General features: G+C 39.4%; 1 protein-coding gene across 1 annotated transcript; it reads right to left on the bottom strand.

The window, feature by feature from the left end:
• Nucleotides 1-19,074: 19,074 nt before the first annotated feature.
• On the bottom strand, nt 19,075-20,064 carry LOC309356075 (olfactory receptor 226-like; the record flags this gene model as incomplete). Its single annotated transcript, XM_081887255.1, has 1 exon — nt 19,075-20,064. The coding sequence occupies exon 1, from the start codon at nt 19,906-19,908 to the stop codon at nt 19,075-19,077; it is 834 nt and encodes a 277-aa protein (XP_081743381.1). The 5' UTR covers nt 19,909-20,064.
• Between the last annotated feature and the right edge of the window lie 5,518 nt (nt 20,065-25,582).

Genomic DNA, 25,582 nt, shown 5'->3' with positions numbered 1-25,582 from the left:
TTATTGAGAAATATATGAAATCAGCCACAAATGTTTTGGGCAAGAATATACAAGTGACACGAGGGAAGCAAAAGGTCATTCATCTCCCTTATCAAGAGTCATATATCATATACAGTCCTCCAGCTCCAGCTCTCAGAATTCCATTTGAGAGTGTCCATTCATAACTGAAATAGAACACAATCTTTATAAATATTTTACAATCATTAATTGAAGCATAGGGACCCAACTCCATAAACCATGACAATTTGTTTACTTATTATTACTTAAAACCTCGTGAATGCAAATGAAACCTCAAAAGCAGTTAAGAGAAGAAGAAAAAAGAAAAAAAATCACAACCAAACCTTAAAACATATAAAGGTTAGAATACTGCAACAATTTAAATTTACCTCAGCTTTCTAAGCAACTGAGAGGGCATATTTAAACAAAAATGTTTTTAGCAGCAATTAAAAAGACCACAGTGAAGCGGACTGCTTGATCTAAACCAGGCAGGGAGTTTCAAGGTGAAGGCAATGCCAAACTAACCAATCTTCTTACAAACGCAGAACATATATTGTGGCGGTCACATAGGGACATGTGGGATAAGGTAGTTCTCATGGTTTTGCAGTTTTGTTTATTGTGCTGCTCTACATTTTTAAATGTTGCAGAAAAACTCACTGGATATATCCATTAAGCAAGTACTCATCCCCCAAACCTAAATAATATACCAATCCCAGTCCTTTTGTACGCAGATGATGCGGCACTTATTTCCTTCTCTTGTGTGGGTCTAAGAAAACTTTTACGAGCTCTTACAGAGTATTGTGAAGCTGAACACCTAATAATAAATTACACTAAATCAAAAATTATGGTGTTCTCCAAGAGAAAACGCCGACATAAATGGAAAATTAATAACCAACCTATTGAGCAAGTAACATCATTTAGATATCTTGGAATAATTTTTGATGAGAAGGGATCTTGGTGCCATCAGATTAAGAACTCTATTGTAAATGCGCAAAGATCTTCCAGAGCTATCATAAGATTCTTTTACAGAAAAGGAGGTCAATATGTTCCTGCTGCCTCCCAGGTCTTTGTTGCAAAAATACTTCCACAATTGATGTATGGCACCCAGATATTTAACTGTCAAAAACTCAAGTCCCTGGAATCTGTACAAACTAAATTTTACCGCTCCCTACTAGGGTTACCTACCTGTGTCTCCAACACAGCCATCAGGCTGGAGGTAGGTCAACTCTCTATTAATGCCAGGATATGGATCCTGAAGATTCACTTCTGGCTAAAACTCATATTTTTCCCAGTGGGAGTGGCTCCATTGACTCTACTAGATCCGTTCCAGTCTAAATGGAGATTGTCGCTTTATGAAAAATTGAAGGGCCTGGGGCTTTCCCCACAAGAACTTATAGCCTCAGGTTTTGAAAAGGCTAAAAGGATAGTGAGCCAGCGAATAGGAGATGTAGAGCTTCAGGACCATATGAGCAAGATAGATAAATATCCAGCTATCCAAGATTATGGAAAAGGGTTTAATCTAACACCATATTTGCTGGATCTACAAATCGCAAAATACAGGCGGGCGTTTACCCTTACCAGATTTGATGTACTGCCATCTGCCTTACTAAAGGGCAGATACGAGGGCACACCCTATGCTGAACGAGTTTGCCCATGTGGTCTGAAAGAGGTGGAAACGGCTTCACATGTGTTGTTACACTGCGACCTTTACGGGGATATTAGGTCACTGTTTATCTCCCCTATCGTTCAGAAATTTCCAGGTCGATCTGAATCTCAGCGGCTGAAAATCCTACTAGGAGATAAAAACCCAGAAATAACACTGAAAGTGGCCAAATTTTCTGCGGCTGCGATCAAGCGGAGGGCATTAGCTGTAAAAAAGTAAAAGACTTGACCCCTGGACAAGCCCCTTCATTTTTTAAGTCTATACATATACTGTAGTGCATATATGTGTATATATGTGTGTGTGTGTGGGTGTGTGTGCATATGTGTATTGCTTTTATGCATAATTTTATAATTTTTAAATTGACACCATTATTCCCTTTGTAAACTATTGTTGTTGTTTTTTTTTATGCTTTTCTGGTCTATGACCGTAATAAATTTATTCATTCATTCATTCATTCATATCCATTAAAGCATTCCTATTCATTCTGTTCCTTTTCTGCACCTTCCTCCCTTTAGCTTACATATGGTCCTGCTCCCATCATGCATGATAAAACTCCAGGCCTCTCCTTCTACCAAATGGTCCCCCAGGAAGCCCTTCAGTATGAGGGGATTCTGTCCTTACTTCTGCATTTCAAGTGGATATGGATTGGGCTCCTTACGATGGAACTTGAGAATGGAGAACAATTTGTGCAAACAGTGGTTCCAATGTTTTCCTCCAGTGGTATCTGTTTTGCCTTCATAGAAAGAATCCCCAAAGTATCTTTCATCACTGAACTAAAAGACTTGTTACAAGAGGGTGCGAAAATACGTGATAAAGTAATGGGTAGCAATGCTAATGTGATAGTCGTCTATGGAGAATCTTACTCAATGATATTTCTTAGATGGTTTCCATATTTATCAGAAGAAGAAGAGATGGGGGAGGATGCAAGAGGTAAAGTGTGGATAATGACAGCCCAGATGGAGCTGACTTCTGCAGTTTTTCAAAGGACTTGGGATGCACAAATAATCCATGGGGCTCTGTCTTTCACAATTCACTCTAATGCTCTACCAGAATTTCACAAATTTCTTGAACACATAAGTCCCTCCAACACAGATGGTGATTTTTTCATCAAGGACTTCTGGCAACAGGCCTTTGCTTGTGTCTTCCCTAGTACAGTCACAGATGTTATGGATCAGAATATTTGCACTGGAGAGGAGAACCTGGAAATGCTTCCTACACCTTTTTTTGAAATGAGCATGACGGGCCATAGCTACTGTATATACAATGCTGTTTATGCCATGGCCCATGCTGTCCAGGCCATGTTCTCATCCAGACTCAATTCAAGATTACTGGAAGACAATATGAAGCTGTCATCTCAGGTTTATCAGCTGTGGCAGGTAATGTGGCCAGATTTCCCTTGAGACCGTGTGCCATAAAGGTAAAGCTAAAGGGACCCCTGACCATTAGGTCCAGTCATGACTGACTCTGGGGTTGCGGCGCTCATTTCGCTGTGTTCCATAAATTGGTGTTAAAATAGTTCAGTAAATTATCTCTCTGACGGTTCTGGTCCTTGTGGGATAGAGTTAGCATTGTCTTCATCTGTAAAACTGACATGAACATCTCTTTTCTCTCTTTTCAAAATCTAGTTTCATCATTTCCTCAGGCGTGTGTCATTTAATAATTGTGCGGGAGACACATTTTCCTTCAACCAGAAGGGGGAGTTGGAAGCTGGGCTTGCTATTATTAATTGGATTGCTTCGCAAAACCAATCCTTTCATAAAGTTGAAGTTGGGAGAATGGATCCCCAGACATCTTCGGGGAAAATGTTCACCATCCATGAGGATGCTATAACTTGGCACAAGTGGTTTAATCAGGTACCATCAAATTGTCGGTATTTTGAGTCCTGATTGTAAACACAGTTTCACTGGACAATGATGTGCTTGGATGTTACACTTCATGAAATTCCTCTTCAGGAGGTCTGTGATTTTATGTATTGATAAGTTGTTGGGTGAACAAAGAATATGCCTTTTTTGCATTGAAGATGTGTAAAATATTCATTATTGATTGAAATAAATAGTTAGTCTGCACTTATTTGGCATCCAAGGAAGTGGCATATGGTTCCCAGCATGGCTGTGACATGATCCCAGGGCCATGGTTTCCTTCCTGCACAGCTGGTGGTTGGATGCACATCCCCTCCCCCTGGCTGTACTGGCAGGGTGTGGGTTGCTGGATACCGCATACGTATCAAATACTTTGGCCGAAACCTACCTATTTCCCTAATCATTTTTTTTTTGGCCTAGTTCCACCTAATACCCACGCCCTGTATCTTATCACTTATTTACCCCTAACCTGGCCTTAGTTATCATGCACATGGGAATGCAAACACGCACACTAATTTCAGTGAGTACGCTCAGAATACTGCATCATTGAATATTACCCAAAATATCAAATTCCCTTCATAGGACCAAGCTATATGTCACTTTTAAGCATTTTCTTTATGCAATGATTTCTGTCAGCTGCTTGAAGTCTGCGGAGTGAGAGTCAGGGAAGTGAGCAATCTAGCTAGCATCACCAGACAGGAGTCCTATTCCCTCTCAACAAGTGGAAAACTTTATTTCCTGCTTGCTTGTAACAAAACAGCCCTTAATACTTTGTAATTCACTGATCCAGTAACCTCACTATTCTGGGGACTTTGACTGATGAGGGGAGGCTACGGTGTCAGGTAATGGGCAAAGGAGGAATGGTGGAATACATCTCCCCATCCTGGCTCTTCTATGGAGGAAGAAGAGGTAGATGGCATATACTGTATTTACAACAGACATTTGAGGGAGGTCACAGCTCAGAGACAGATGAGGGGGAAAGTTGGGTAATCATGGGAGAGCTGGGCCAACACTTGGCTGACACCTTGTCATTAGAAATCATATCAGACCCTCCATCTCCCAGAATCTGGTGAGCCTTAAAAGTATTAGAGCAAGGAGCTCAAAGACAGAGGGCACTTAGGAGCAACTGTAGAAGAGGTGATTATATTGATGGATGGGGAAGTTGGAAACAGAAAAAGTGAGGGTGGAGATTCACTCGAGACAACACCATTATCCAAGAGGTTGGGTTCTATAGCCTCTCTCTGAAAAATCTGAAATAAAGAAAGGACTGTAGGAAACTTTTCCTTGTCTTTATACTTTTCCTGGGTAACCATTCGGGAGCCGATGACAGCATCGTGACACCGTACCATCACAATAGCATGTTTCTTTAAAAATATTTATTCCTATAATTGATTGAATATTGATTGAATATTGAATATTGGCAATGAGACCGGAGTTAAATAATTCAAATGGAACAAAATGGACATGACCACACTCCTTGACTGTGGCATTGCCAATATCGTAAGGCACAATTAGAACATTGTTTCAGCTGCTGGATACAGGGGAGCCGTAAATTGTTATTTCCTGCAATGCAGCTAATATAAATGACCAGCCTTCTGTTTATGAAAACAGCCTTCTGCATTCAATGCCCACCCTCTCCTCATCCTTCTCACTGTCACACTTTGAGAAAGGGCACATGGTTCCTTCCTCACAATGAGTGCATTCTGGACAAGGTCAGCCTGTATCACCACTTTTATGTGGTGCCTAAAGGTTCAGTTTGAAATAACATAATTTAAAATTAGCCCTCGCCATAATGACTCCAAGATCCATATTCTCCTTTTTCCTTCATGGATTAGGCAAGGCCTATTTCTCTATGCAGTGAGCAGTGCAGTCCTGGTTCAAGCAAGAAAGCAAAAGAAGGGGAGCCATTTTGTTGCTATGATTGCATCCCCTGTCCAGAAGGGAAGATTTCAGACCAGAAGGGTAAGCAATAATGTGTTTAGAAATAGGAGGGAGATTATGTGATATTTAATCACAACAGGGCTATAGATTCAAATTGCATAAACGGCTTGAGATTAATGGCATGGGGTTTTTTTTGAAAACTGTTAAAATGATATGCATTGAAATTCAACTAGGGGGATACGAGGAAGTCACTTAACAATGTTAAGAAAATTAGTTTCAATAAGGTTAAGATTTATGTTTGTCTGTTTATTTGTTAGTGTGTTTATAATTTTGTGAAAATCAATAAAAAAATTGAAAAAAGAGAGATTAATGGCATGTTTGTGAGATTAAACCACGTATTTTCCATTTCAGATAAGAGTGATTGTTCCACATGTTCAGAACAAACATATCCAAATAAAAAACATGATTTATGTATTCCCAAGGAAATAAGCTTCTTGTCTTTTGAAGAACCTGTGGGGCTAAGTTTAGCCCTTTCTGCTCTTTCCTGTTCTTTGGTCACCGTTCTAGTCCTCTTCACATTTATGAAGAACCACAACACTCCCATTGTCAAAGCCAACAACCGGCAGCTCTCCTACACGCTCCTCCTCTCCCTCCTGCTCTGCTTCCTTTCTGCACTGCTATTCATAGGACAGCCTCAGAAGTTGACGTGTCTCCTCCGTCAAACTGCTTTTGGCATCATCTTCTCAGTGGCTGTTTCTTGTGTGCTGGCAAAAACCCTCACTGTGGTTCTGGCTTTCATGGCCACCAAGCCAGGATCCAGAATGAGGAAATGGGTGGGAAAGAGGCTGGCCAATTCCATTGTACTTTCTTGCTCCCTTATACAAGGAGGCATTTGTGTTGTGTGGCTGGAAATTTCTCCTCCGTTGCCAGAGACTGACGTACACTCAGCGGCTGGACAAATTATACTCAGATGTAATGAGGGGTCTGTGACAATGTTTTACTGTGTCCTTGGCTATATTGGCTTCCTGGCCATTGCCAGCTTCACTTTGGCCTTCCTTGCCAGGAAGTTACCCGACACATTCAATGAAGCCAAATTTATCACTTTCAGCATGTTAGTGTTTTGCAGTGTGTGGTTATCCTTTGTTCCAACCTACTTGAGCACCAAGGGGAAATACATGGTAGCTGTGGAGATCTTTTCTATCTTAGCCTCCAGTGCTGGATTGTTGGTCTGCATCTTTTCTCCCAAATGCTACATTATTTTGTTGAAGCCTGAATTGAACAAAAGGGAACAGCTAATACGAAGAACTAATTGAATTTCTTTAATTAGTGAACCAGAGTCATGTTTATTATAAATCAACTCTTCATTTCATAAGAATTTAGGGTTGATTTTTCTTCTACAGTGGATGCTACTAAAAAGTCAGCTCTCTCTAATAAACATTCTTCCCCGTCCCAAAAACACTAAAGTCAGGGCTGCAATGCTAACCCTTTATCAGGAAGTAATTCTCACTCCACTCTTTGGGATACTGACATAGAATCACAGAATTGTGGAGTTGGAAGGGACCCTCCACAGTGCAGGAATTTGCAAACATGTGAGTAGACATGGTCAGAAGTACCGGTACTAAAAAAACAAATTTATTATGGGGATGAACCTGGTCTTTTACATTTCAGTATGTCCATAATTGTTTGTTTTTTTGCTAATGAATCTGTTTTCTATAGTATCAGATCCAGTGTAATAGAGTGCTCTGTGTCAGGTGCTGAATTTCAGTAATTCAACTTAAAAGGTGAAACTAATATATGAGATAGATTCATTTCATTTAATATATTCATTTAATTTAATATTCATTTAACGATTTCTTTTAATATTCTAATTTTCTGAGATTGTTAATTTCGGGGTTTTCATCAGCTGTATGCCACAAACATCACAATTATAACAAATAAAGGCTTGACATATCTCACTTTGCATGTCATGAGTCCATCTCATATATTAGTTTCACCTTTTAAGTTGAATTACTGAAATAAATGAACTTTTCCACAATATTCTAATTTTCCGAGTTTCACCTGTATACCATATTTACTCGAATCTAATGGTCACCTTTTTTGACCAAATTACATTGTGAAAATTAAGGTACACATTAAATTCAGTGGCACATTTACATTCAGCAGTAAATACTTTTTTTGGTTTAAAGATTCTGAAAATTGAGATGTGCATTAGATTCGATGGTGCATTTGACAAGGGTAAATATGGTAAGTCTTTTGAAGAATGGCAATATATTGACATAGCAGAACTGGACCACTTAGAATATATGCAATTCTCACCACCTGTATTGATTGCTGAATGGGTAGATGCCAAATGCATTGTCTCTGAATGCACATCCTGAAATTAAACTGTTCTAAGCAATGGATCAAGTGTTCTGAACAAGCAACGTCTACAGTAATGACAATTTAGGGCTGTTAGGGACATAGAATTTTTTTGTCAGGCAAAGAGCTCATTGACATCACAGATTAATTGTATTTCCTGATTGGGCTAGGCACCGGTCTTTGTTAAGGTGGATACCATCTTCTACAGGTCTCAGATGCCTATAAATTTATGCAGCTTTACCTTAAGCTTTAGTTTTCCTATAAGCATATTATAAGGAGCCCCAAAATATTTGGTTCCAAACTGCTATTTTATAAGGAACTCTTCACATATACTGAAACCCAATTCTGTTCAATTAGGTAACGTCTAGCTCAATAAGATTGAATTTATTTGTTTCATTTACAATCCTGTGTTGTGTATAATTGTTTTCCTTCTGTTTCCCTACCATTTCCTGGTCCTCTTATTAAAGGTTTTTATATATTAACATTTGGTTTCCTTGGTTCTGAAAGGCAATTCAGTTGAATTTCTCACTGCCTTCCTCCTAAGCGTCAAAGTTCTATAAGATATGTCATTTGGGTTTGAGGAGAGTAAATTCAGAGCTTCACTCATGGTTCATACTGTAGCCCACAAGTCTGTTGGGCTGGTGCTGTGAGAGCCCTGAAAATAGGGTTAAAATATCATTCATACAGCTGGACAGAATCGGGTGAGGTAAAGGAAAAAAATCCTGCCTCATAAAAAGTTATTGATACTTCTTGAGGGTGTGGAAACAAACAGAAACTGGTTTGTCCAGTAAAGAACCCATACTATCTATCACAAGCCACCTTCAGACCTCTGTGCTAAATGTGAAAAAATATGGGAGGAGATACCAAGCACATATAAATTGGGATCAAAGCTGACCTCTATGCACCCATACCTCTTTTTAGTTTTAATAATCCCATGTTTAGGCACAATGATAGCCTGAAATGAGTTATGGTTATGAAGCAGCAAAACTGATTTAGCACCCTTGCAGTCAAGCAAAAAAGCAACTTTTGTATGATGGAAGTGATAACAATATGAATGGAAATACAGGCTTTTATAACGTACTTTCAGGAATTTCCAGGGAATGCTTTGCTGGGTTTGTTGGGTATGGCTTCGCTTTCTCTCTAGAATAAATATGCAATGATTCTGAAAATAATACCAATAATAGCAAATAAAAATAAAGAATGAAACCTGGCAAATAAGTACAGGGATCTTTGGGTTGGCACCCATTACATATATTTTCAAGGAGGAAGAATTAAATGAACTTGCTTTCCAGATTAGAGAATTTCCACTGAATACAAGCATGGGCCATCAGTCACTATCATCTGTAGATACTAACAGCACAAGGTCACCACAGCGGCCTGCTTAATTACCAACAACTCTGAGAATGCAGGGCTAATGTTTAATTGGGGCTCCTTTGGGAAAACATGCAGGATAGTAATATAATCAGTCATAAATATTTTTAAAACTGTGCTGTAACAGTTATGACGTGGAAAGAGAACTTGTGTTTCCTTTCCTTCTCCAAGCCAAAGCAGAAGTATTGACTTCTGCAAGGTACAGTTTAACAATTCTCATTCCAGCAATGAGTGGTGGATTCAATCCTGCTTGGGTCTCTTTCACTACTGTGTTCCCTGTAAGGGACATATTGTTGAAGCAAACCCCTGTAAACCTCCCAATGCAGAGTCCACTGGCAGATCACTCTGGGTGACCCACCCAAGGGAGATAAGGAGCTATTTTCACAGGACTCTTGTGAAGCTCAGATTCCACTGAATAGGTCTGATTGTGTTCAGTCTTCTGCTGACTCTGGTGTGCAGCCCTAGAAATCTCCACAATCACGATACTGCAACTAATATTTCTATGAGAAGAAAGGGCTTGCTATTGAGATCAAGATCGTGTTTGTGAGATCAAGACAGATATTTTCCACTTGCTGATTGAAGTTCCTGCATGTTCAAACTAAACTTATCCAAATACAAAACACTTTTTCTATACTCCCAGGTATATAAGCTTCTTGTTTTGCGTAACATGTAAACAGCACTAGTTACATACTGTCTTTCCCAGGAACATTTGAGTATAGAGTTCCAAAGGACTCAGCAGTTGGGTTTCTAAAGGCAACTGAGTTGCTGATTAGAGAAGAGGCATGTCTTTGTTAAAAGTAAGAAAACCACCCTGCACACACAAGCACCGAATGATAATTCCTCCTACCAATGGTTTGCCCACATTTCTAATCTATGAGAGGGTGTGTGATATTTTCCAGAATGAGCTAATAAAGTTCTGTATGAAACTTCAGTGTGGTCCCACTAATACATGTGCACGTGTTTTCAATTTCTAGACCATGGTATTGTACATCTGATGATTTGCTCTTATTCTGATACCAGAATAATTAGGGGAAAATTTGTTCAAATGTGACAAACTAGCTCCCTTCTGCTATTCCACAGTGAAACCCTGTCATTGCAAAAATGGCAATAATTAATTCTGCTGCCTATCAAACTCCCTGTGGAATTTGCGTAGGAAAGAATTTGAAACATGGTATTTAGAGTAAATATACCAATTAGAGTTTAGAGCTACTCCTAGAGACTAATAATATTTACTACTGAGGCTTCAGGCTTCTTTACAAGCTGAATGAGAATTTATATTTGCCTTTGAAACTATAGATACTCTAATAAGGGAGTTGACAGTGGACATAGTGTAATATACCTTGAGTGGGGATTTTTCCTTGCACTCAGGATGCTGATATATCTGGTGATGCTTTTTGTACTGCCACCTCACACAACATGCAAGGCTCACATTGTAAAGTGTCATGTTCATGATCCACACCCTCCACTTCACAAGTATCACCAGTCAGGAGACCTCATCCTTGGTGGCATAGCTTCTCACAGCTACATCGTCTCTAATGCCTTAGCCTTCTCTGAAGATCCCCCACAGGTATTGCCCGAAGAGCTGGTGTAAGGACTTCTTCCTTTGTCACTTTGTTTAGTCAGCCCAGAACTCAAATCGGGCAGCTGTGCCTTAATGATTTTTTCTTCTGTATTTTCTGCTATTTTCAAAAAAGAAGAAAAAAAGAAGAGAGAATAGAAACATTAAAACAGGCATTTCCCAAATGTCCAGCTGTAGAAGGAGAAACAGTTGAGAAAATTTTGAGGATGCATAAATCAGATGAATCCATTGTCTGAATGAATGAAAACAGAGACCTCATCTGCCAGTATTCCACAATCTTAGGAAAATGGATGAGGATGTTGCATAGATCACCAAATGTATTAAATGAATGAACTTCAAATTAGGGGAAAAAATCAAATAGTTTTGCCTTTCCTTTGGTCAATTTGTTGTTGAGTATTGTTTTGTTTTGTTGCAAGGGCAATATGCAAAATGCTAAGTTTAATTATTGTGATCATAGAAAAATAATAACAATGAAATTAATTGTATACTGAATGGGTTAAAACTTCCCGTTCCCCATAACAATAAAATAAGGAGGACTATAATAATGATTAATTGATTTAATTGGCATATAAGCCTGAATATTCTAACTGCATATCTATTTAAAAACCATTGTACACCTTATTCTGTAAATGAAATTAAATCCTAATTCCTAAATCATCATCATCTTCTTTTTTCCTTCATATATTCCTGATAATGGTACTGATTGATCTCATATTCACATCCTCTCCATCCTCTCCCCCTGCACTAGATAATTTATTGTTTTGGTTATTGACCACTAATACTTCCATTATTAGGTGAAATGCTAATTAATGGCTCAGAATGGTTGGCTACCAAAAACAAAACCTTGTTATTTTCCTTTAAGCATCTCTTATGCGAAAAGAGTATTGCCTTTAAAAATGCATGCCCTACATAAGATTACTGTCATGAATACAACCTATTGTTATACATTAAGTGAATGTTAGAATCACAGGTTTACAGTTAAATAGGACATTTGCATTATACATTTTATTTTTTCAAGTCACATATTTTTGATGAGCAGTCCTTTGGCCAAAATTGAGTATGAGACCTGAATCCATTCTCACTTCTGGGAAAGATGTCAAGCATTATGTTGAATTTTCTTTTGGCCAAAACAGGGATGGTGTTTCTATTTTAGAAAAGCAAGATACAAAATTTCAGATTTTGGCCAATAAAAAAAAACAGGATTGGTGGTTTCAACATTATTATTATTATTATTATTATTATTATTATTATTATTACTACTATTATTATTATTATTATTACTATTATATTGGTTAAAATGCTGTAATTCTAATTTTACACAATGTAAGATATCTTTCTGATGCAGATTGCAATTCTTATTCTAGCATGGTGCCTAAGAATTACCAGCACATCCTGGCCTTGGCATTTGCAGTAAAGGAGATCAATGGCAACCCTCAGATCTTAACCAATACAACCTTGGGCTTCCACATCTTTGACAGCTATTTCATTGCAAGGGGGACTTATCATGCCACACTGCTCCTTACGTCCAGTCCAGACAGATTCGTCCCCAACTACAAATGTGACACTCAGAATGATTTGATAGGTGTCATTGGGGGACTTGATCCCCTAACCTCTCTTTATGCAGCAACAGTCTTGGATATCTACAAAATTCCGCAGGTATAACAGTCTCTGTGCTGCGCACTATGGGTTTAAGGAGGTTTTCTCTTAATGTTCGTATTGTCAACCATGTTTCACTTTATGGTTTAGATGCTAGAATATGTAAACTGGTATTGTGAATAAAGCATAACCTTAAAGAAAAAATCTTGAATTTATTAATACAATTAAGAAAAACGAAACAACATGCTTTTTCATTCCTCTAGTTTTTTCATCATCTGAGCTTATAGAAAATTGAGGATCAGCTTGAATGTAGCTGGGCACTCACCAAAAGGTGGTTAGATGCATTAACTCAGAGCAGAGAACAATGTGATTTAACAGAGTTGCAGCTTTGTTAAGCTTCATAGAAGACAATTATTAAGAAATATATGAAATCAGCCACAAATGTTTTGGGCAAGAATATACAAGTGACACCAGGGAAGCAAAAGGTCATTCATTTCCTTTATCAAGAGTCATATATCATATACAGTCCTCCAGCTCCAGCTCTCTCAATTCCATTTGAGAGCGTCCATTCATAACTGAAATAGAACACAATCTTTATAAATATTTTACAATCATTAATTGAAGCATAGGGACCCAACTCCATAAGCCATGACAATCTGTTTACTTATTATTACTTAAAACCTCTTTAATGAAAATGAAACCTCAAAAGCAGTTAAGAGAAGAAGAAAAAAAAAATCACAACCAAACCTTAAAACATATAAAGGTTAAAATGCTGCAACAATGTAAATTGACCTCAGCTTTCTAAGCAACTGTGTGGGCTAATTTAAACAAAAATGTTTTTAGCAGCAATTTAAAAGACCACAGTGAAGCTGACTGCTTGATCTAAACCAGGCAGGGAGTTTCAAAGTGAAGGCACTGCCAAACTAACCAATCTTCTTACAAACACAGAACATATATTATAGATGTCACATAGGGACAGGTGGGATAAGGTAGTTCTCATGGTTTTGCAGTTTTGTTTATTGTGCTGCTCTACATTTTTAAATGTTGCAGAAAAACTCACTGGATATATCCATTAAAGCATTCCTATTCATTCTGTTCCTTTTCTGCACCTTCCTCCCTTTAGCTCACATATGGTCCTGCTCCCATCATGCATGATAAAACTCCAGGCCTCTCCTTCTACCAAATGGTCCCCCAGGAAGCCCTTCAGTATGAGGGGATTCTCTCCTTACTTTTGCATTTCAGGTGGATATGGATTGGGCTCCTTACGATGGAACTTGAGAATGGAGAACAATTTGTGCAAACAGTGGTTCCAATGTTTTCCTCTAGTGGTATCTGTTTTGCCTTCATAGAAAGAATCCCCAAAGTATCTTTCATCACTGAACTAAAAGACTTGTTACAAGAGGGTGCGAAAATACGTGATAAAGTAATGGGTAGCAATGCCAATGTGATAGTCTTTTATGGAGAATCTTACTCAATGATATTTCTTAGATGGTTTCCATATTTATCAGAAGAAGAAGAGATGGGGGAGGATGCAAGAGGTAAAGTGTGGATAATGACAGCCCAGATGGAGCTGACTTCTGCAGTTTTTCAAAGGACTTGGGATGCACAAATAATCCATGGGGCTCTGTCTTTCACAATTCACTCTAATGCTCTACCAGAATTTCACAAATTTCTTGAACACATAAGTCCCTCCAACACAGATGGTGATTTTTTCATCAAGGACTTCTGGCAACAAGCCTTTGCTTGTGTCTTCCCTAGAACAGTCACAGATGTCATGGATCAGAATATTTGCACTGGAGAGGAGAACCTGGAAATGCTTCCTACACCTTTTTTTGAAATGAGCATGACGGGCCATAGCTACTGTATATACAATGCTGTTTATGCCATGGCCCATGCTGTCCAGGCCATGTTCTCATCCAGACTCAATTCAAGATTAATGGAAGACAATATGAAGCTGTCATCTCAGGTTTATCACCTGTGGCAGGTAATGTGGCCAGATTTCCCTTGAGACCGTGTGCCATAATGGTAAAGGTAAAGGGACCCCTGACCATTAGGTCCAGTCGTGGCTGACTCTGGGGTTGCGGCGCTCATTTCGCTGTGTGCCATAAATTGATGTTAAAATAGTGCAGTAAATTATCTCTCTGATGGTTCTGGTTCTTGTGGGATAGAGTTAGCATTGTCTTCATCTGTAAAACCGAAATGAACATCTCTTTTCTCTCTTTTCAAAATCTAGTTTCATCATTTCCTCAGGCGTGTGTCATTTAATAATTGTGCGGGAGACACATTTTCCTTCAACCAGAAGGGGGAGTTGGAAGCTGGGCTTGCTATTATTAATTGGATTGCTTCGCAAAACCAATCCTTTCATAAAGTTGAAGTTGGGAGAATGGATCCCCAGACATCTTCGGGGAAAATGTTCACCATCCATGAGGATGCTATAACTTGGCACAAGTGGTTTAATCAGGTACAATCAAATTGTCGGTATTTTGAGTCCTGATTGTAAACACAGTTTCACTGGACAATGATGTGCTTGGATGTTACACTTCATGAAATTCCTCTTCAGGAGGTCTGTGATTTTATGTATTGATAAGTTGTTGGGTGAACAAAGAATATGCCTTTTTTGCATTGAAGATGTGTAAAATATTCATTATTGATTGAAATAAATAGTTAGTCTGCACTTATTTGGCATCCAAGGAAGTGGCATATGGTTCCTAGCATGGCTGTGACATGATCCCAGGGCCATGGTTTCCTTCCTGCGCAGCTGGTGGTTGGATGCACATCCCCTCCCCCTGGCTGTACTGGCAGGGTGTGGGTTGCTGGATACCGCATACATATCAAATACTTTGGCCGAAACCTACCTATTTCCCTAATCAATTTTTTTTTTTGGCCTAATTCCACCTAATACCCACGCCCTGTATCTTATCACTTATTTACCCCTAACCTGGCCTTAGTTATCATGCACATGGGAATGCAAACACGCACACTAATTTCAGTGAGTACGCTCAGAATACTGCATCATTGAATATTACCCAAAATATCAAATTCCCTTCATAGGACCAAGCTATATGTCACTTTTAAGCATTTTCTTTATGCAATGATTTCTGTCAGCTGCTTGAAGTCTGCGGAGTGAGAGTCAGGGAAGTGAGCAATCTAGCTAGCATCACCAGACAGGAGTCCTATTCCCTCTCAACAAGTGGAAAACTTTATATCCTGCTTGTCTGTAACAAAACAGCCCTTAAGACTTTGTAATTCACTGATCCAGTAACCTCACTATTCTGGGGACTTTGACTGATGAGGGGAGGCTATAGTGTCAGGTAATGGGCAAAGGAGGAATGGTGGAATCCATCTCCCCATCCTGGCTCTTCTGTGGAGGAAGAAGAGGTAGATGGCATATACTGTATTTACAACAGACATTTGAGGGAGGTCACAGCTCAGAGACAGATGAGGGGGAAAGTTGGGTAATCATGGGAGAGCTGGGCCAACACTTGGCTGACACCTTGTCATTAGAAATCATATCAGACCCTCCATCTCCCAGAATCTGGTGAGCCTTAAAAGTATTAGAGCAAGGAGCTCAAAGACAGAGGGCACTTAGGAGCAACTGTAGAAGAGGTGATTATATTGATGGATGGGGAAGTTGGAAACAGAAAAAGTGAGGGTGGAGATTCACTCGAGACAACACCATTATCCAAGAGGTTGGGTTCTATAGCCTCTCTCTGAAAAATCTGAAATAAAGAAAGGACTGTAGGAAACTTTTCCTTGTCTTTATACTTTTCCTGGGTAACCATTCGGGAGCCGATGACAGCATCGTGACACCGTACCATCACAATAGCATGTTTCTTTAAAAATATTTATTCCTATAATTGATTGAATATTGATTGAATATTGAATATTGGCAATGAGACCGGAGTTAAATAATTCAAATGGAACAAAATGGACATGACCACACTCCTTGACTGTGGCATTGCCAATATCGTAAGGCACAATTAGAACATTGTTTCAGCTGCTGGATACAGGGGAGCCGTAAATTGTTATTTCCTGCAATGCAGCTAATATAAATGACCAGCCTTCTGTTTATGAAAACAGCCTTCTGCATTCAATGCCCACCCTCTCCTCATCCTCCACACTGTCTCACTTTGAGAAAGGGCACATGGTTCCTTCCTCACAATGAGTGCATTCTGGACAAGGTCAGCCTGCATCACCACTTTTATGTGGTGCCTAAAGGTTCAGTTTGAAATTAGATAATTTAAAATTAGCCATCCCCATAATGACTCCAAGATCAATATTCACTTTTTTCCTTCATGGATTAGACAAGGCCTATTTCTCTATGCAGTGAGCAGTGCAGTCCTGGTTCAAGCAAGAAAGCAAAAGAAGGGGAGCCATTTTGTTGCTATGATTGCATCCCCTGTCCAGAAGGGAAGATTTCAGACCAGAAGGGTAAGCAATAATGTGTTTAGAAATAGGAGGGAGATTATGTGATATTTAATCACAACAGGGCTATAGATTCAAATTGCATAAACGACTTGAGATTAATGGCATGTTTTTTTTGAAAACTGTTAAAATGATATGCATTGAAATTCAACTAGGTGGATTCGAGGAAGTCACTTAACAATGTTAAGAAGATTAGTTTCAATAAGGTTAAGATTTAAGTTTGTCTGTTTATTTGTTAGTGTGTTTATAAGTTTGTGAAGATCAATAAAAAATTGAAAAAAGAGAGATTAATGGCATGTTTGTGAGATTAAACCATGTATTTTCCATTTCAGATATGAGTGATTGTTCCACATGTTCAGAACAAACATATCCAAATAAAAAACATGATTTATGTATTTCCAAGGAAATAAGCTTCTTGTCTTTTGAAGAACCTATGGGGCTAGGTTTAGCCCTTTCTGCTCTTTCCTGTTCTTTGGTCACCGTTCTAGTCCTCTTCACATTTATGAAGAACCACAACACTCCCATTGTCAAAGCCAACAACCGGCAGCTCACTTACACGCTCCTCCTCTCCCTCCTGCTCTGCTTCCTTTCTGCACTGCTATTCATAGGACAGCCTCAGAAGGTGACGTGTCTCCTCCGACAAACTGCTTTTGGCATCATCTTCTCAGTGGCTGTTTCTTGTGTGCTGGCAAAAACCCTCACTGTGGTTCTGGCTTTCATGACCACCAAGCCAGGATCCAGAATGAGGAAATGGGTGGGAAAGAGGCTGGCCAATTCCATTGTACTTTCTTGCTCCCTTATACAAGGAGGCATTTGCATTGTGTGGCTGGCAATCTCTCCCCCATTCCCAGAGGCTGATGTACACTCAATGGCTGAAGAAATAATACTTGGATGTAACGAGGGGACTGTGATTATGTTTTATTGTGTCCTTGGCTATATTGGCTTCCTGGCCATTGCCAGCTTCACTTTGGCCTTCCTTGCCAGGAAGTTACCCGACACGTTCAATGAAGCCAAGTTTATCACTTTTAGCATGTTAGTGTTTTGCAGTGTGTGGCTATCCTTTGTTCCAACCTACTTGAGCACCAAGGGGAAATACATGGTAGCTGTGGAGATCTTTTCTATCTTAGCCTCCAGTATGGGATTGTTGGTCTGCATCTTTTCCCCCAAATGCTACATTATTTTGTTGAAGCCTGAATTGAACAAAAGGGAACAGCTAATACGAAGAACTAACTGAAGAATTAAATATTTGTTTCTATAGTTTGGTGAACCAGGTTATGCTAATTATAAACTGCCTCTTCATTTTATATTAATTTAGTGTTGATTTTTCTTCTACATTGGATGCTACTAAAACACCAGCTCTCTCTAATCAACATAATAAAATTGTTGAGCTTCCCCCCCCCTTACAAAAACGTCAATAAAACACGTTTGTATCATTGACTTGACAAGGTGTATCCTTTCAGAAAATCCTCCCCAGATATCAATTCCACCTTTGAAATCCCAATAATGTCCGGGTAAATCTGGTCATAAGGCAGCCCTAATTTATATATATATATATATATATGATTTTCATATCAATGTAAGACCAAACAAAGAAAAAATATTGATGGAAACAAACTTTTAATAACATCAAAATGCATCAAAACATTTTATGTCTGTGTGTAACCTTGAGAGATTAGTGGGGGAAGCAATTTGGCTAAACGGACTGTATGTTATGGCAAACTGCATATATTATGTCAGTGTTAGACATTCTAGTTCAATTGAAAATGAGGCACAGTAGAATGTAGAACAGAGAAGAAGGGGAGGAGGAGGACAAGGAGGAGTTTGGACTTGATATCCCACCTTTCACTTCCCTTAAGGAGTCCCAAAGTGGCTAACAATCTCCTTTCCCTTCCTCACCCACAACAAACACTGTGAAGTGAGTGAGGTTGAGAGACTTCAGAGAAGTGTGACTAGCCCAAGGTCACCCAACAGCTGCATGTGGATGAGCGGGGAAGCGAACCCAGTTTGCCAGATTACAAGTCTACCACTCTTAACCACTACACCATACTGGCTCTGAATAGAAGGAACAATTAAAGAAAAAAAATGATGATACCTTTAATTCCAATTCCGATTAAAGTGTTTTACATCTATTCTGCCTCCATATAGCCCTGGCATTTGGGGTATGAGTGTGGGAAGGAGATTTGGCAGCCACATGGCTTGGAATCCCTGATTTATAGACCCAAGTAATTGCCTATGCAGAAACGCAATAGAAATTAATACTAAATCTTTCTAAAATTAAACGATTGGGATGAATGAGTAAATTGTCCCTTCAAAGCAAACAATACCTCACTTATTAGAAGTAAGGATCACTGGTCTATTGCCACTTCTATTGGGGTTCCCTTATATGCTGCCTCTGGTTCGACAGTGGTGGCCATGCATGGACAATAAGGTTCTTTGTAGATGAGTTTCCACAGGGCTTCTTTGACATCTTTGTTTCTCAGACTATAGATCATGGGGTTGAACATGGGTGTGATGACAGTGTACAACAAAGAGAAGAGTTTATTGAGAATGGGTGACTGTTTTGCTGATGGGGCTGCATAAACAGTACCTAAAGTGACATAGAACAGTGTCACCACAATGAGGTGAGAGGAACATGTGGAAAAAGCTTTCTGCTTCCCTTTGGCAGATGGAATTCTCAAAACAGTCAAAATAATTTTGGCATATGAAGCCAAAGTGAGAAGAAAGGGGACCATTGTCACCATGGATGCTAAAATGAATGTGGTCATCTCTGCTATATGAGGGTCAGCACAGGAGAGCTTTATAATAGGGCTTAAATCACAGAAGAAATGGTCAATTTCATTGGAGGCACAGAACGGCAATCGGAAAGTTAGCACGATAGTCACTATGGGAGTCAGGAATCCACTTATCCAGGAACCAGCTGCCATCTGAAAGCAGACTTTGATGTTCATGATGGTTGTGTAGCGAAGTGGATTGCAGATGGCTAAGTACCGATCATAAGACATCACTGCTAAGAGATAGCATTCAACGACTGCCATGGAGCCAAAGAAATAAAACTGGGTAATGCAAGCAGAGAAGGAGATGGCTTCACGTACTTTAAGAAGAGTCTTCAGCATCTTTGGGACAACTGAGGTTGTATACCATATCTCCAGGAAAGAGAAATTTAACAGGAAGAAATACATGGGTGTGTGAAGGCCTCGGCTGAGTGATACAGTAATCAATATGAGGATGTTGCCAGAGACTGTAATCAGGTAGATAGCCAAGAATGTCACAAATAGAAGGATTTGTAGACCATGAAGATTCCCAAATCCCAAGAGAATAAATTCTGTGATGGTTGTTTGATTGTTTTCTAGTAAAATGAGCATCTGAATGCAACAAAAGAATTATAACAAAGAGAAGAGAAACAATAACAACAACAACAACAACAACAGTAAAATGGTTACAGTTATATGGAATAAAATAAAAGTACAGTTCAGACCACAGAAAGTATTTCTAGCTGCTTCTTTCAGAATATCCAATGTTCTATGTTACTAAATAGAGAAGAAACAATAATTAGTAGCCTGTGTTGTTGTCCAGAGTTGTGGAATCACTGTCCTAAAACTGCTACAACTTATCTGGCTGATGCTGGGTATATATACAATGTCAAGTTAGGGGCTGTGCAGGCACACTGAGAGAGAGTTGCAATCCAGCATGAGCTGCTATGGCCTCATATCCACCAGGGATCTGGAAAAATATTTAGAGTTTCGGCTTAGTATACATTTTGAAACAGGCCAGTAATTTTTAGTATAGACCCTGAAATCCTATACATGGTCAGTTAGAAGCTCCTGGATTAATTTATTTGATGTGGTTTACTCCTACACAAGCATGCAAATGATTGTAGTTCTGTAGCTTTATCATATGGATATAGGAGTAAGGTAGGGTTGCCATATTTCAAAAAGTCAAAATATGGACACATTTTGTTTTTTATTTCTCTCCGTTTTACTCCTATTCATTTCTCTGACAACAAAACTTGCAATTTTCCCCAAGTCTGTAATGCCATGATGAGCATCTGGACTCAACAAATAATAATAAAGCCATTAAATCAATTTGGATGAAAATAACATTGTAATGGAAATGGCTACTCTCCACATGAAATGGGGGGCACTGTTTGTGTGGTCATGCACAGCCTCTTCCCAAGCCTACACGATTCTCTGCAATGCAGCCCACCTTTGCCTCCCCAAGCTGGATACCTGGAGGTTCCTGCCTAACCTGAAAGAATTAACCAATCCCAGCTGGGGAGACGTTGCCAGGGGAATAGGCCAGGTAGGATTGGGACCGCCCTGCACACACAATAGAGGGTGGAACTTACCTGGGAGCCCTCAGTCAGCTCCAGAGCTTCTCCCGCCCGACCCTCCCTCAGTTTATGCCTTCTTATTGCAGGTTACCTCTTCTTTACAAGTATGCAGGTGCCACTGCAGTCATTAATGGTTGCTGTTGAAGGACCGGGGAGGAATTTCCCTGCATTGGCAGGTTTTGCCTTCCCCACAGCAAAATGTCACAACTTTGGCGGTTTCAGGCCTTGGGTGGAATGCTTTAGTCTATCTTCCCTAAATGGCGGAGGGGGGGAGCGGTGACTCACGCCCCCCCCCGTGGCGGCAATCCCAGGCTTCCCCGTTAAAGGGGTTGTGATGAGGGGAGTCACTGGCCATACGCTGAAAGGTTGTCAGTGCTCTCCCCTGTGTTGCAGTGAAATGGGGGGGCTCTCTGCTTAAACATACGTCTTCCAGAGCCAGCCCAAACCCCACACAGATTACATAACCCTGGTGTTCCCCAGATCCTCGGCTGGGGACTGGGAGGAATAAACGCCCAATGCCTAAGTCAAGGTCTCCCTACATCTGAAAGTTTATTGTGGCCAATTTTAATCCCATAACATGTTGTCATGAGTCATTACTCCACCCAGGTGTCGCCTGGGGTCGGGGGGGGGTCTCTGTGTGGCCATGCAATATATTTATCACAGCTCAATAAAGACACAATTCTCCCTCCCATGTTCTGAAGAAATATTCATTTAAGAGGACTTGCTTTTTCTTGTATATTTGAGAGGAGACATTTATAGCAGAAAATTTTATCCAGTGCTATGTACTATTGTGCAGTGTGAACAAGTAGAGGTATTTTTATACATTTTTATCCTTAATTTCAGTTCCTTTCAGTTCCTGTTCATTTCATTTGAAATGCTTTCAAAAAAGTATTTATGCATTTCCCTTCTGAACTGTCAAGAACTACACTGCATCTTTCAAAGATACACAATTTCCACTACGTAAGGAAGTTTCACCCACCAGGTCATATTCAATTGGAGTCAAATTGCTTAAGCAACACTGTGGAAAATCCGAATAATCTGGGGCAATCCAGTGCTTTAACAGGAATACTATATTGCCATGAATTGCCTGGTGGAAACAGGGCCCCCACACATATGACAATACCCACACATATATCACAATCCAACTTCTGAATAATTATGAATAGGATTTCACAGTATATAATCAGTATATTGCACAATGTAGTTTTTATACCCCACACATCTTACTGGGTTGCCCCAGCCACTCTGGGCAGCTTCCAACATATATAAAAACCATAATAAAACATTAAACATTTAAAAAAACCCTTCCCTTTAAAAGGATTGCTTTCAGACAGTTTGGGGGTTGCCTAACTCCATACCCCCAACATTTCTCCAATGAAAATAGGGACATCCTAAGGAAAAGTGGAACATTCTGGGATCAAATGAGAAATTGGGATGGCTTCTCTAAATCAGGGACGTCCCTACAAAATAGGGACACTTGGAGGCTCTGCAATCCAAATAACAGGGAAATCAGCTGAATTGATCATTCTGCCTTTCATTTCTACACAGTTGCTCACCATTCTACTGAAATGAATGACACATGAAATGCACATTGGTTATTTAGATATAAGTTGCAGTACCTTCAGTGGAGGTTACTCTTATGTAGTGTGTGCAGAGTCTTCATAATCAAAACATGAATTTCATTGGGGCCACAATCATATGCACACTTACTCAAACAGAAAGCACTGAGGAAATGCTCGTAGGAAACTTAACCTCTGAATGAATGTGCTTTGGAGTTTGCTGTTCATCACTTTCTTCAGCTCAAATGAACAAATCACAATGTGCCAGTTACTTCTCCATCCAATTAATGATTAACTAATGAAAATCACTCTTGCAACATGTGGTAATGGTAACCGTTATGTTATAGCAGTTTCAAAGATACTATGTGCAACACTTGCATATATATATTTTTTTTCATTTGCCAACGGCTGGATATGTGTCCCGATTCCCCTGATATGCCTTCCATTGCCCATTCACACAAGGTGGCAATCATGCAATCATGAGTATGCATGTATGAGTTAGACTGATCCCAAGCTCTTTCTTACTTTCAAAAGGTCCATGATCAAGAAGGTTCCAAAGCTTCTTGACCATGGGAGTTGCTGGAGTTTTATCATGTTAGAACATGCAGACACTTGGCCACAAAGGCACCGGTCAAAATAAACAAGCATAAAAAAACACAGGTGTTACTAGGATCTGAGTTGAAATGTCCTAAAGATTTACTAGTATTACCTGCCTTTAGGGTAAATTAGTGAAAACTATGAAAAGATCTGCAGATAGATGTAACACTGAATGGCTATAACTTGAAATAAAACATGCTGAATAAAATAAAAGTGCTGTGATATGAACCTCTGAAATCAAACTTATTAAAAATAAATTTAAAATAGCTTACCATTATAAAAAATGTCCCATGTAACCATTTATTGATTTTCCGAGTGGCTACAAATAATTCATTTAAACGTTTTTCAGGCCAGGGAGCTGTATATTTGATCCTCCTCCCACTTTTGATATTTTAGAAACTAACTCTGAATTAAGGTTTGATCACTTCATCACCAAATCAAAAGCAGACGAATCACAGATTATGAACGTTGGGTGTATATTTAACGTCCCATTATACATCAAAGTTGATTCTAGTGCAGTGACTTAGACATTATACTACAATTGACATTAAAATATAAAGTGAATGTCACACACTACAATATTTATTCCCAAAGGAAAGCTGTTTCTAACTGAGATAGTGTCAGCCAAGTGAACTTTTTGAAGAGGAAGAAAAGTTGAGTTAAAGAAATTACTTTGCTGATTCCTTTGAGGCAGCTTGAACAATGTAAACATATAGAGTATGACCTTTGCATAAGATTAGCACCAAGTTTGAAAGAAATTAAATGACAGTATAACAACCCTTTCGCCCTTTTTAATAATTGATGCATTTTGTATACTGTGTATATTTTTGACTTCTTTGCATTGAGTAATTCTTCTTTGTGAAAAGCCAAATGAAGGGGGGGGGGAATACATAAATACATGCTTTAGAATTTATTTAGGATTGTTTGTTAGTTATGTATATTATTTAGAACACACACACATATATACCACAAATGTAACAATTCAATGTTATACCCCCATATGTATTAAAGACCAACTAGCATAACCTCCTATGCTTAACCATAGAACACTTAAAAAGAAACAGAAAAAAACAGTCCTTTGTGCAATTTTTCCCATGTAAGAAATACTGTGTAAATGTGTTGTGAATCATGATGAAAAGGAAATAAATATGTGTTAAAAATGGCACAAAAGCAAGATGGTGATTGCTTCAAAACATAGCTGGTTTTAAATCCTTAAGTATTATTTTAATGCATTCCACTTACATGTAATTGTGCTGAAAAACTGGAAGTTCTATAGAGATGTGGTTTGTTAATATATATATATATATATATATATATTATATATATATATATAAACGTCGCCTAGACACCCCAACTTTTACACGGGAAGACACCCGAGGACACCAAAACCTGCATTCCTGTACCCGTGAAAATCTACGAAAGCAAATATATATATATATATATATATATATATATGCAGGTTTTGGTGTCCTCGGGTGTCTTCCCGTGTAAAAGTTGGGGTGTCTAGGCGACGTTTCGACGAGGTCTCACTCGTCATCTTCAGGCTGGTGCTTTCGGCTTCTTGTTACTGGAACAGAGCAGGATCTCAGTGTTTGAGTTCCTATAAATACTGTTGAGGGGGTGTGGTGTATAGCCTCCAATGTTCTGGGCAGAGAGGAAGTTCCCAGGCTAGTGTGCCTTTTCTTCTTTTGTTCCTTAATTACTTGAGGGATATCTTGAGTGATTTCTTGAGTGATATCCTGAGTACCACTTAGGTGGGTCATTAGGTGTGGATTAGTTGCTAAAGTCTTTGTGTCTTGACCTCTTGAACTTTGTGAAGAGTTTTTCTGAGAAGATGGCTGTACTGCACTTAGTTGTGCTCTGGCTTGGCTTCGTGTATAGGGGCGAGCTGTGGTTTTGTGGCCTGTGTCAGCCAGATCTGTGTAGGGATTGCAGGGGGGTGCAGCATCCGGAGGTGCCACCATGGTTTGGCTACTGGATGGTGTCTGTAATTTATCTGTGGAGAGGGTCTGGGTTTGGGTCTGGTGTGGTTGATTGGTGATGGCGTTCTGTGTGCCTCTGGATCTGGTGTCAGTTTTTGTGGGGAGGGCTAATTTCCAGATGTCTGGCAAGCGGGATGTGTCGTCACGCTTGTTCATGTTGTGAGGGTGTTTCTCTATCTCGATGGCTTCCATGATTATTCTCTTGTGGTGATGTTCCATGTTAAAGAGCAATTTGGAATCTGCAAAATTAATTTCGTGTCCTGTTTCTTTCATGTGTTGGAAAAGAGAGGCATTCTTGTGTTCTGCGATACGTGCATTTATTCGTCTGTTTGTTTGTCCAATGTACGTGGCTGGGCAGACTTTGCAGGGTATTTCATTACACGGG

The sequence above is a fragment of the Podarcis melisellensis genome, assembly GCF_964234715.1.
Source record: "Podarcis melisellensis genome assembly, chromosome: 13".
Lineage (NCBI taxonomy): Eukaryota > Metazoa > Chordata > Lepidosauria > Squamata > Lacertidae > Podarcis > Podarcis melisellensis.
This window is presented reverse-complemented; position numbering and strand designations above follow the sequence as displayed.